Source organism: Mustela putorius, unplaced genomic scaffold, assembly GCF_011764305.1.
Source record: "Mustela putorius furo isolate JIRA1106 unplaced genomic scaffold, ASM1176430v1.1 tig00003853_pilon_pilon_pilon, whole genome shotgun sequence".
Taxonomy (NCBI): Eukaryota; Metazoa; Chordata; class Mammalia; order Carnivora; family Mustelidae; genus Mustela; species Mustela putorius.
The window spans coordinates 40,114,979-40,128,537 of NW_025422005.1; the positions used below are offsets into that span (position 1 = coordinate 40,114,979).

At 35.4% G+C, this 13,559-nt stretch overlaps 2 protein-coding genes across 2 annotated transcripts in view; both read right to left on the minus strand.

Annotated features, from left to right (window-relative positions):
• The window catches only part of FAF1 (Fas associated factor 1), a 480,711-nt gene that overhangs the window by 306,352 nt on the left and 160,800 nt on the right, over positions 1-13,559 (minus strand). The window lies entirely within an intron of this gene.
• LOC123387337 (cytochrome b-c1 complex subunit 7-like) lies at positions 5,457-8,081 on the minus strand. Its single transcript, XM_045064499.1, has one exon. It carries the CDS (start codon positions 6,473-6,475, stop codon positions 6,257-6,259), a length of 219 nt encoding a protein of 72 aa, XP_044920434.1. The 5' UTR covers positions 6,476-8,081; the 3' UTR covers positions 5,457-6,256.

Genomic DNA, 13,559 nt, shown 5'->3' on the forward strand with positions numbered 1-13,559 from the left:
TCCCAGGGTCCTGGGATTGAGCCCTGAATCAGGCTCTCTGCTCAGCAGGAAGCCTGCTTCTCCCTCTCCCTCTGCCTACCTCTCTGCCTACTTGTGATCTCTGTCTGTCAAATAAATAAATAAAATCTTTAAAAAGAAAAAAGGCCCCTGCTTAAAAAAAAAAGTTGGATGTTTAACTGACTGAGTCATCCACACACCCCTAGTCTATACTTTCAGATAAACACATAACTCAACCCCATTTATAGTAAGTGACTGAATATTGAAAAACCTGATTATGTTATATATTAAAAGAGGAAAAATATTCCATGCTGACAAACGAAGGGGGAAAAAACTTATGCTACACAGTACTATGGAAATACAGGTGCCAAAGTAAGCAGTGCTATAATTAAATGCTTCATGGCCTTAGTGACAAAGTCTTACTTCCCCCAAAAAAATTCCTATCTGGGCACTTTTGATAGTGACTAAATGTCATAATATATTTTACAAGCACAAACCTTTATCAACTTTAGACTTTGAAAATGTCACTGCTGACAAAGAATTTATGGAAACAGTAGGAAAATGAGCCATACTTTTTATATCAAATACATATAAACATTGACTTTTCATTTATGGACTTTTCATTTATGGCTAGTATTTCTAGAGCTCTCCTTGCCTGGAACTGAGCTTATGCTCTTTCAATTCCACCCAGTACTTTCCTCTTAGAAACTGACCTTCACCTGACAGTTTCTACTTAGACTCCTGGAGATACTCTTAGCATTTATAATCTAAGAGAAGTTTCTTAAAGAAAAAAACAAAAATAGATTTTAAGTTGAAGTTGCAGTTACTCTTTGCAACAAGTTTGGATAACATATAAAAAGTTTAATTCCACAGGAAGAGAAGAATGGAAAACAAAACCAGAATTTTGACAGCTGCCTGAGTTCCTCATATTTTAAAAATTTATTCTGTTGGTCTCAATATCTTCTTTTGTAAAGAAGGGATAATTATAGTACCAACACTTAATTGGGTTTCTGCACTAAATCACAGAAGACATGGAAATATTTTGTATTAGTGTATGTTTCAAAAAATGTTGATTATTTTGATTTGTATTAACTTAGGTAATACACACATAAATGTCTAGTATAGTATTTGGCCAGAATAGATTCTAAATAAACAGTAATTATTGTTTTAGGGATATCCAAAATAATTTAGGTCAGTGAAGTACTAGAATGCAGCAAGTTTCAGAGCCAGTATGTGTATCTGGGTCTTTCTGACACCAAAGATCTTAACACAAAATGGCACTGCCACTACAGCACCCTAGTATGTAACTTAGAAAAATGTGCAGATATGCAGATGTCATTAAGAGCAGTCCACTGAACTTGCAAACCATATATCTGATAGGGCGTCAATATCCAAAATATATAAACAACTCACAACATAATACCAAAACACTTATATACATACATACATACATACATACACACACACACCCACACATACTCCAATTAAAAATGGTCAAGGGTGTCTGGGTAGCTCAGTTGCTTAAGCATCCAGCTCTTGGTTTCAGCTGAGGTCATGATCTCAGGGTTCTGGGATCATGCCGTGTTAGGCTCCACACTCAGTGGAAAGTCTGCTTAAGGATTCTCTCCCTCTTCTCTGTCCCTTCCCTTGTTCTTTCTCACTCTCTAAAATAAATGAAACAAATCTTTTTAAAAAAAAAAATAGGCAAAGGACCTGAACAGATACTCTTCCAAAAAAGATATACAAATGGCCAACAGGTAAATGAAAAGATGCTCAGCATCACTAATTATTAGGGAAATGAAAGTCAAAACCACAATGAGATATCACCTCATGCCTACTAGAATGGCTTCTATCAAAAAGACGAACAATAACAAATTCTACAAAGATTGGAGAAAAGGGAACCCTTATACACTTCTGGTAGAATTGTAAATTAGTACAAGCACTAGAGAAAACAGCATGGAGCGTTCTCAAAAAATTAAAAACAGAACTACCGTATCATCCAGCAATATAACAACAACAACAAAAAAAAAACCCACAACACTGCATCAAAGAGCTATCTACACCCCCATGTTCAAAGCAGCATTATCTACAACAGCCAAAATACTGAACCTAATTGTCCAATGATGGATGAATGAATAAAGAAGTTGAGGAGGCTTTATTATATATATACATATAATAAAATTCACCCATGAATTTTGACAATATATTCACCACTGTAACCACTACCACAATTAGGATAAAGGACATTTCCTCTATCACAGAAAGATACTCATACCTCTTTGAAACAAAAACCTTCTCTCACCCAACCACTGACCTTTCTTCTCACTCTAAAGATTAGTTCTGTTATCTTTTATGCCTGGGTTCTTTTGCTCTACTTAATGTTTTTGACATTCAGCTACACTGTTGCATGTACCAATAAGTTTATTTTTCATTATTTAGTAGTATTTCATTACATTGTAAGGTAGGCAGCTTCTGAAATGGCTTCCAATGTTCCCCACCCTTATGGTATTCATGCCCTTTGTAATTCCCTCTCCCATGAGTGTGTACCAAGTTACTTGGTACCAAGTTACTTCAATGAAGTACCAAGTTACTTCAATGAAGCAAATATAATAATGGTGATGGGATGTGACTAATGAGACAGGTTTTAAGACTATGGTCTCCACAAACCATAAGTGACTCTTAATCTCACAAAACAAACTGAGGGTTGCTGAGGGGAGGGGGTTCGGGAGAGGCGGGTTGGGTTATCGACATTGGGGAGGGTATGCGCTATGGTGAGTGCTGTGAAGTGTGTAAACCTGGCAATCCATAGACCTGTACCCCTGGGGATAAAAATACATTATATATTTATAAAAAATAATAATAAGTTTAAAATTTTAATTAAAAGAAAAAAAAGACTATGGTCTCCATCTTGCTACACTCTCTCTCTCTTGCCCTTTACTTGTTCTCTCTGATGAGAAAGCAAACTGGTATAGAGAGAGGCAAACACAGTAAGGAATAGAGGGCAGCCTCCAACCAAGACTGAGTGAAGAGCTGAGTCTCTTGGTTCAATAGCCCACATGGAAATGAATCTGTCAGCAACCACATCAATGATCTCAAAAGTTTATATTTCCCTGAGATGAACCTTGAGATGACAAACTGATTACAGCTTAGCTAAGCCACACCTGGATTCCTTATCTATACAAATGGTGAGATAACAAATTTTCTTAACCAGATAAATTTTGAGTCATTTGTTACACAGCAACAAATAAAATACATATGGATATTGCAGTATTTGTTTATACATTCTCCAGCTGATGAACATTGGCAGTGTTTATATTTTTTCCCTAGTGCAAATAAAGCTATGATGAACATTGTGTAAACCCTTTTGTAAATATGTGTTGATTTCTCTTGAACAAATACTTGAGAATGGAATTGCTAGACTGTATGATTAACTTTATTTTTAAAACCGCCAAACTGTTTTCCCAAGTGATTATACCATTACGAATTCCAACAAAGTTCCAATGGCTGCATATCACTATCAACAAAAAGAATTTTTTGTCCTTTTAATTTTAGCCATTCCGGTGGCTATGGTTTCTAAATGTGGCTTTAAATTTATATTCTCTGATGATTAATAATAACTAATGACACTGATCATCTTCTTGTGTGCTTCAAGGATAATGCATATCTTCTATAAAGCACTGAATAGATGTGCTACAAGTGGACCTTGCATTGTTCTTAATCTTAGGAGGGAAGAATTTGGTTTTTAATTATCAAGTATTATATTAGTTATATGTTCTTCAGCAATGTGTTTTATGAGGTTGACAAAGTTTCCCTCTATTCTTACTAGTTGTTTGTTGTTGTTGTTGTTTTAATTTTTCAACATGAATGGGTGTTGAGTGCTTTTTCTTCCACCTACTGAAATGATCAGATGAATTTTCTCACTTATTATTCTAATACTGTGAATTACAAAAATAAATTATAAGCTGTTAAGCAAGCTTTGCATTCCTGGATAAACTCACTTGACCATGAGGTATATTATATACTTATGTATGTATTTTATTGTATTTTACTAAATTTAACTTGCAAATTCTTTTTTAAGATTCTATTTATTTATTTGAGAGTATGTGAGCAGGAGAGCTCAAGAGCGGGGTCAGGGGCAGAGGGAGAAAGACAAGCAAGCCATATGCTGAGCACAGAGCCCAACTTGGGGCTTGATCTCATGAAACTGAGATCATGACCTGAGCCAAAATCAAGAGTTGGACCTTAACCAACTGAGCCACCCAGGCACCCCAACCTGCAAATATTTTGTAAAGAACTTTTCTGCCTCTATAATTTTAAGAAATATTGGTCTGTAGCTTTCTTTTCCTGTAATGTCTTTGTCTGGTTTTAGTATTAGAGTAATGTTGATTTCATGAAATGAATTAAGAAATACTCTATTTTTGAATGATTGCTAGTATTTCTTCCTTTAATATTAGATAGACTTTATCAGTGAAGACATGAAATATTTGGTTTGCTTTTGGGGGATGTTTTTGATTATCAACTCAATTTATATACTGGATACACACCTACTCAGATTTTTTATTTTTTCTTCTGTTGGCTATATTTTGTACCTTTAAAATAATCTTTATAGCTACTTAAAGTTTGATGTATCTTTTAAATTTACTGGCATAAATTTGTTCTTGATGTTGCCTTATAGCCCATTTAATGTCTATAGGTTCCTTTCACTTCCAATATGAACAACTTGTGCATTCTTTCTTTTGTTCTTATTCACAGTAGCAAGTGAATTATCAATTTTATTCATCTTCTCAAAAAAAGCTGTAAGTTTTATTTTGTTCATTTTCTCTACTATTTATCCATTCTCTGCTTTATAGATTTCTGCTTGTGTGTATACACATACATAATTTGCCTCCTTTTACAGTTACTTTGGAATTTTATTTGTTCTCTTTTTTTAAAAAGATTATTTATTTATTTATTTATTTATTTATTTATTTGACAGACAGAGATCGCAAGTAGGCAAAGAGGCAGACAGAGAGAGAGATAGAGAGAGAGGAAGAAGCAGGCTCCCCACTGAGCAGAAAGCCCGATGTGGGGCTCAATCCCAGGACCCTGGAATCATGACCTGAGCTGATGTCAGATGCTTTAACCCACTGAGCCACCCAGGTGCCCCTTATTTGCTCTTTTTAAACAAAAATTAATATCTTCATTATGATTGGCAGGAAATAAACTGCACATATTTAAAATCTACAACCTCATAAGTTTTGACAAATACATCCAAAAGGTGAAATTCATCATAATCAAGATTATAAATTTAGGGGCACCTGGGTGGCTCTGTTGTTAAGCCTCTGCCTTCAGCTTGGGTCGAGCCCTGCCTCAGGCTGCCTGCTCACCTGGAAGCCTGCCTGCTTCTCCCTCTCCCACTCCCCTTGCTTGTGTTCCCTCTCTTGCTGTGTCTCTCTCAGTCAAATAAATAAAATCTTTAAAAAAAAAAAAAAGGTTGTAAATTTATCCATTACTCCCCCCCACCAAGGTTTTTTATGCCCCTTGGTAATTCCTCTATATCTCCTTACTTCATCCCCAGAGAACTGCTGATTTAATTTCTGTAACTATGGTTTAGTTAGCATTACCTAAGATTTTCTATAAATGGAATTGCATAATATATTTTTTAAATCTGGCTTCCTTCACTCAAAAAAGTCTGAGATTCTCTCACATGGTTGTGTGTAACAAGACTTTTATCACTAAGTACTATTAAATTATATAGATATACAACAATGTGTTTATCCATCTACTGGTTTATGGGTATTTGGAGTTATCTACGTTTGGTGCTTTTACAAATAAATTGCCATAAACAACAGTGTATATAGTTTTGATAGACACGTTTTCATTTCTCTTGGGTAAATACTTAGAAGAGGAAAGGCCATTGTATAATAACTTTGTAGGAAACTGCCACTCTTTGCTGAAGTGGTTTCTATTGTGATGTCTTCAAATTTACTAATCTTTTCTTCTTCACTGTCTAATCTGTTAATCCCATCTGGAAAAATTTTTCATCTCAGACATCATGGTCTTCAGCTCTAGACACTCAGTTTGGGTCATTTTAATATTTCCAATGACTTATTTTAAATCTTTCCTCTTTTTTATTTTTATATTTTTTATAATTACAATAGACATTTATTTAAAGTAATACATTTGCAGCTTAAATAGTTCTAAATTGTACATTTCATGTTTACTCAACATCTTAAAATTATTTGTAGGACAGGTGCTACCACAGATTTTAATTCCATGATTATTTCTTTGCCCATCTCTTTCTTCCCCAAATAACTTCTTTCAGATATGGTTCAAGGTAGAATTTATCCTCTTCATATTCTGTCCACTGCTCTTTAGGCAAAATCTGCTGCCTCATAGTCAGGCCTAGTACTCTCTTAATGCGAAACATCCTGTCATTATAAAGGTTCCCAAGAACTCTTCTTATGGTCTCTTTCACATTATCATTCTCATATATCATTTTGCATTAACCCCAGCTTATTGAACTCTGCCACCACAGGCAACCACAAGCCTGCTCACATTTTTTACCCTTTTCCACTCTCTTTTAAATGTAAGTGTAAGAGAGTTAAAAAACCATTTTAATGTCTGTACCTGCTAATTCCAAAATCTATGTCAGTTCTGAGTTGCTTTTAATTACTCTCCTCATTATGGGCCAGGTTTTTCTGCATCTTTGAATGCCTGGAAATTTTTATTGGATGCCAGACATTGTGAATTTTGCTTCGATGAGCAATGAATACTTTTTTATTCCTATAAATATTCTCGGGCTTTGTTCTAAAATACAGGTAAGTAACTTGGAAACAGTTCAAGGTGCTTGGGTCTTGCTACTAAGATGTCAGAGAGTATCATCCAAATAGTATTTAATCTAATGCTAACTATTCCGATACCAATGCAAAAGCCTTGAGGTTTTCCAATTCAGCATGTGAGCACAGACACTATTCCTAATAGTATTCCTTCTAAGCCTTTTGGGTGGTTTATTTAGCTGTTTTGGAAGTGAAGGGAAATCCTGTTGCTCTAACTGGAAGGAGGGGAGGGGACACTTTTCCTATTTCTTAGTAGAAGGGCTGAACATTGCTTCTAGAACTTCCTTTTTTTGTAATTAAGCATTTGAACTACAAATTTCCCACTCAATACCACTTTGTCAGCATCAAACAAATGTTGATATGCCATGTTTCCATCTTAATTCAGTTCAACATATTTTCTAATTTTTTTTGTGATTCCTTCTTCGACCTTTGGTTTATTTAGAAATGCTGTTTAATTTCCAAATATATCAGAATTTTCCAGACTCTTGATTTCTATTAATTCTACTACTGTCAGAGAACACACATCACATGATTTTTATAAACTTTTAGTGAGTTGTTTTATGGGTGAGTATATTTTCTGCCTTAATGAACGTACCAACTGCACATGAAAAGAATATGTATTTTGCTGTGGTTATGAGGAGTCTACAACACTTCAAATAGGTCAAATTGGTTGATATGTTGTTCATATTGCTGTTGTTCTGAACATTTACTATTAGAAAGGAAGTGGACCTTGCATTGTTCTTAATCTTAGGAGGGAAGAATTTGGTTTTTAATTATCAAGTATTATATTAGTTATATGTTCTTCAGCAATGTGTTTTATGAGGTTGACAAAGTTTTATGAGGTTGACAAAGCTGTACTCTCCAATTACCACTGTGGATTTGTCCTTTTTTCATATCAGTTCTATCAGGTTTTGTTTCATATACTTTCAAACTCTGTTATTAGATATGTGCATATTTATGATAGTATGTCTTTGTGATGACTGTGATGAGTTGCCATGTTCATCACAAAATGTGTCCATTTGGCCTTAATAATACTCCTTGTCCAGAAGTCTACTTCATTTAATATCAACATAATAAAATGTTACTAACATTTCATATACTGATTAGCATTTTCCTATGTACATTTTAATATTATACTTAAAGTAGGTTTCTTGTACATACATATTTCATTTTCCTTTTTTATCCAGTCTCACAATTTCTACTTCCTAGTAAGAATGTGAGACAGGGATACCTGGGTGGCTCAGTCAGTTGAGCTTCTGACTCTTGGTTTCCATTCCAGTCATGATCTCAGGGTCAAGGGAATGAGCTATGTCAGGCTCCCAGCTTGGTGCAGAGTCTGTTTGGGAGTCCTTCCCCTCTTCCTCTCCCTCCCCTCTTACCCCTCCCCAAATGCATGGGTACAGGTGTATGCTCTAAAATAAATAAATAAAATATTTAAAAAAAAAGAATGTGAGATAATTTATATTAATTGTAGTTATGGTCTTATTGCTTTTATATTCATCCTATCTTATTTTTTGTTTTATTATCTCTTTCTACCTTCATTTGAATTTACTATTTTTAGGTATTCCCTTTCATTTCAACCCTTGGCTTAATAACTATAATCTGCATTTCACTGTTGTAGTGATTGCTCCTAGGTTTACAATTTGAATTTTTTTTTAAAGATTTTATTTATTTATTTGACAAAGAGAGAGGGATCACAAGTAGGCAGAAAGGCAGGCAGAGAGAGGGGGGAAGCAGGCTCCCTGCTGAGCTGAGAGCCCAATGTGGAATTCGATCCCAGGACCCTGAGACCATGACCTGAACCGAAAGCAGAGGCTTAACCCACTGAGCCACCCAGGCGCCCCTACAATTTGAATTTTTATCTATTTTTTTAAGTAGGCTCCATGTCCAGTGGGGAGTCCAAAACAGGGCTTAACTTCATGACCCTGAGTTCAAGACCTGAGCTAAGACCAAGAGTCAGAACTTTAACTGACTGAGTCACCCAGGTACCCCAATATGTACTTTTAACTTAATACAGTCTGCTTTAAATAATACAGGACTTATCTTATAACAGTATATTTATATTTTCCTTTCCTGTTGTGTTAGTGTTTTCATACATTTCATACATTTACTTCTACATAATTCATAAATGCCACAATATACTGCAATTACTTTCACTTTTCAAACATCAATCTTTTTAAAAATTAAAAATAAAAAAATTTCCCAAATATTTACAATTTCTGGTTGTATTTATTTGTGTTGATCAATTTTCCATCTCTTATCATTTGTATTATTTGTGTTGATCAATTTTCCATCTCTTATCATTTCCTTAAAGCCTAAGAAACTTTCTTTAACATTTCTTCAAGTTTCTGTGTGCAAAATATCATTTAGTCTTCATTTCTAAAAGATACTTTTGTGGAATACAGCATTCTAAGTTAACATTTTATTCCTTTAGCACTTAAAAATATCACTGACTTGTACTGGCTCTGATAAGAAGTCTGGTCTCTAATCACTATTTTTAAACGTTTCCCTATATGCAATTTGTCTTTGTTTTCTCACCTCTGCTACTTTCAAATTTTTTGTGCTATTGATTTACAATTTTATTATGATGTACCTTGATATGGTTTCCCTTGAGTTACTCCTGATGGAGTTCCTAAGCTGCTTATATCTGTAAGTTTATATTTTTCATGAATTTTGGGTAGTTTTCTGCTGTTCTTTAAAATTCCCCCATTTCTAACTAGCTCCTCTAATTCAGGAACTTTTTAAAAAATATTTTATTTATTTATTTGACAGACAGAGATCACAAGTAGGCAGAGAGGAAGGCAGAGAGAGATAGGGGAAAGCAGGCTCCCCACTGAGCAGAGAGCCCGATAGAGGGCTCAATCCCAGGACCCTGGGATCATGACCTGGGCCGAAGGCAGAGGCTTTAACCCACTGAGCCACCCAGGTGCCCCTAATTCAGGAACTTTAATCACAGATACATTAGACCACTCTCTATGGCCCCCATGGGTCACTCAGGCTCCATTCCACTATCCACCCCCACACACAGCAAAAGCACAAATACAAAATATATTTGCTGTGTGTACTTTGCATTGTTTTTATTGGTATGTTCTCAAATTCATTGATCTTTTCTTTAATAGCATCTAACCTCATAACCCCTTTTGGGTAAATTTTTTGGGGGAGGGGCAGATGTTATACCTTAACTCCAGAATTTCTATTTGGTTAATTTTCAGTATTTCTCATTTCTTTCCTCATTGCATTCCTGACTTCCTTTAAACTCTTAAGAATAGTTACAAAAACTGTTTTTAAACCTTCATCTCCTAATTCTATTATTTTTGCCACTGATGTATTTTTATTTCCAAAATTTTCTTCAGGTTATGAGTCACATTTGGCTGCTTCTCGTATCTACTAGTTTTTGACTAAATACCATTCATAGTAAGTGTTTGCATTAAGTGGTTTGCCTTTAAAGAGTGTAAGAAGATTATTCTAGAATGCCCTTAACTTTCACACACATCAGATTGATCCTTTTTAGACTCCTTTACAACACTTTTTAAGATGGATCTAAAGCAGCAATTCTCAAAAGTACAGATTTCTTGAGACTGACTGTACAAAAGTAATGCTAAGTAAAACTGCTGATACTTTATCAGAAATCGAAGTGGTGGTGCTAAGGAGCACCTGGGTGATTCAGTCAGTTAAGTATCTGACACTTGATTTTGGCTCAGGTCATGATTTCAGGGTGGTAAGATAGAGCCCATGTCATGCTCCTCACACAATGAGGAGTCAGCTTGAGATTCTCTCTCTTGCTCTTCTATCCCTTCCTCCACTTGCACTCTAAATAAATAAATAAATAAAATCTTTAAAAAAAAAAAAAAGTAGAGGTGCCTGGGTGACACAGTCAGTTAAAAGCCCAACTCTTGGTTTTGGTTCAGGTCATGATCTCAGGGTTATAAGACCGAGCCCCACATTGGGCTCTGTGCTCAGCCCACTGTCTGCTTAAGACACTTTCACCTTCTCCCTTTGCCCCTTCCCCCCAGCTCTCGCTCTCTCTCAAATAAATAATAAAAAATAAAAGGTAGTGGTGTTAAGCTGAAGTAGTAGTCATTGTACTGTATCCATAACCATAAAATATTTGTATTAAAAAAAGCCATAAAATAATAAAACTTATTATTTGTATTAAATCTTGGTGCTTTTAATATTATGTGTGATAAAACTGGAAGTACTCCTAAAGCTTGTCTGCTACACACTAAAGTACAATTGTTGTTCTGAGGCAAAGGACATGTACAATGTGAGATGAACTGTTTTTTTCAAAGAAAACCATTTTTACTTGAGCAAATGATGTCACACCATATTATTCAGACTTGACATTGTCTTAAAAAGGAACAAAATGAGCCCATCAATTCAAGAAAAACAAATGACAACTTTTTGTCAATGACAAAATTTGAGCCTTCAAACTGAATTCCAAATTTAAAAAAAAATTTTATACGTCATTATGAGCTTTACAACTTCCCCTTACTTAAAATACTTTTCTCTGAGATCAGTGATATTAACAAATGTGATTTACTGATATCACTTAAGGCCATGTATCAATATTTGGTTGATCTATTTATTTTTTTTTAAGATTTTATTTATTTATTTGATAGAGAGAAATCACAAGCAGATGGAGAGGCAGACAGAGAGAGAGAGGGGAAGCAGGCTCCCTGCTGAGCAGAGAGCCCAATGCGGGACTCGACCCCAGGACCCTGAGATCATGACCTGAGCCGAAGGCAGTGGCTTAACCCACTGAGCCACCCAGGTGCCCCTGGTTGATCTATTTAAATAAGCAAACCAATATTTTCCAAATAGCTATCTATTTTTTACTCATTGTGGCATTTTAATTATTTTTATTTTTATTTATTTATTTATACTTATTTATTTATTTATACTTATCTATTATTTATTTATTCGGTAAGCACTATTTACATTTTTTTTTAATCATCTGTTACTCCATCCCTCATCCCCCTCCCTTCCAGAACCCTCAGTTTGGTTCCCAGAGTCCAGTCTCCCATGGTTTGTCTCCTTCTCTGATTTCTTCCCATTCACAGTTTTCCCCTCCCTTCCCCTATGGTGCTCTGCGCTATTATATTCCATGTATAAGTGAAACCATATGATAATTTGTCTTTCTCTGCTTGACTTATTTCACTTAGCATAATACCTTCCAGTTCCATCCAGGTCAATATAAATGGTGGGTATTCATCCTTTCTGATGGAGGCATAATACTCCATAGAATATATGGATCATATCTTCTTAACCTTTCATCCATCTTGGTTCTTTTCACAGTTTGGCTATTGTGGCCATTGCTGCTATAAACATTGGGGTACAGATGGCCCTTCTTTTTACTAAATCTGTACCTTTGGAGTAAATACCCAGTACTGCAATTGCTGGGTCGTACGGCAGCTCTATTTTTAACTTTTTGAGGAACCTCCATACTGTTTTCCAGAGTGGCTGTACCAACTTGCATTCCCACCAATAGTGTAAGAGGGTTCCCCTTTCCCTACATCCTCACCAACACTTGTTGTTTCCCATCTTGTTAATTTTTTCCATTCTAAGATGGTATCTCAGGGTGGTTTTGATTTATATTTCCCTGATGGCTAGTGATATTGAGCATTTTTTCATATCATCTGTTGTCCATTTGAATGTCTTCTTTTGAGAAGTGTCTGTTCAAGTCTCTGCCCATTTATAGACTGGATTATTTGTTTTTTGGGTGTTGAGACTGTTAAGATTTTTAGACATCTTGGATACCAGCTCTTTATCTACACTGCCATTTGTGATATCTTCTTCCATTCTGTGGGTTGCCTCTTAGTTTTGTTGACTGTTTCCTTTGCTGTGAAAAAGCTTTTTATCTTGATGAACTCCCAAAAGTTCATTTTCACTTTTGTTTCCCTTGCCTTTAGAGACATGTTTTAAAAGAAATTCCTTTGGCCAGTGTCGAAGAGGTTACTATGTCTAGTTCTCCTATGTTCGCCTCTAGGATTTTGATGGATGTCAATATACTCAACAAGATCCTAGCCAACAGGATCCAATAGTACATTAAAAGGATTATTCACAGCAACCAAGCAGGATTTATTCCTGGGATGCAAGGGTGGTTCAACATCCACAAATCAAAAAACATGATAGATCACACTAATAAAAGAAAAGACAAGAACCATATGATCCTCTCAACTGATACAAAAAAAAAAAAAAGCATCTGAAAAAATACAGCATCCTTTCCTGATTAAAACTCTTCAAAATACAGGAACAGAGAGAACATACCTCAATATCATAAAAGCCACCTATGAAAAGCCCACTGCAAATATCATTCTCAGTAGGGTAAACTCAGAACTTTTCCTTAAGGTCAGGAATACAACAGGGATGCCCATTCTCACCATTATTGTTCAACATAGTACTAGAAGTCCTAGCCTCAGCAATCAGACAACAAAAAGAAATAAAAAGCACTCAAACTGGCAAAGAAGTCAAACTCTCACTCTTCACAGATGACATGATACTTCAGGTGAAAAACCCAAAAGACTCCACCCCCAAACTACTAGAACTCATACAGCAATTCAGCAATATGGCAGGATACAAAATCAATGTGCTGAAATCTGTTGCATTTCTATACACTAATAATTTGACTAAAGAAAGAGAAATCAGGAGGAGGAGTCAAGATGGCGGAGAAGTAGCAGGCTGAGACTACTTCAGCTAGCCGGGGATCAGCTAGATAGCTTATCTAAAGATTGCAAACACCTGCAA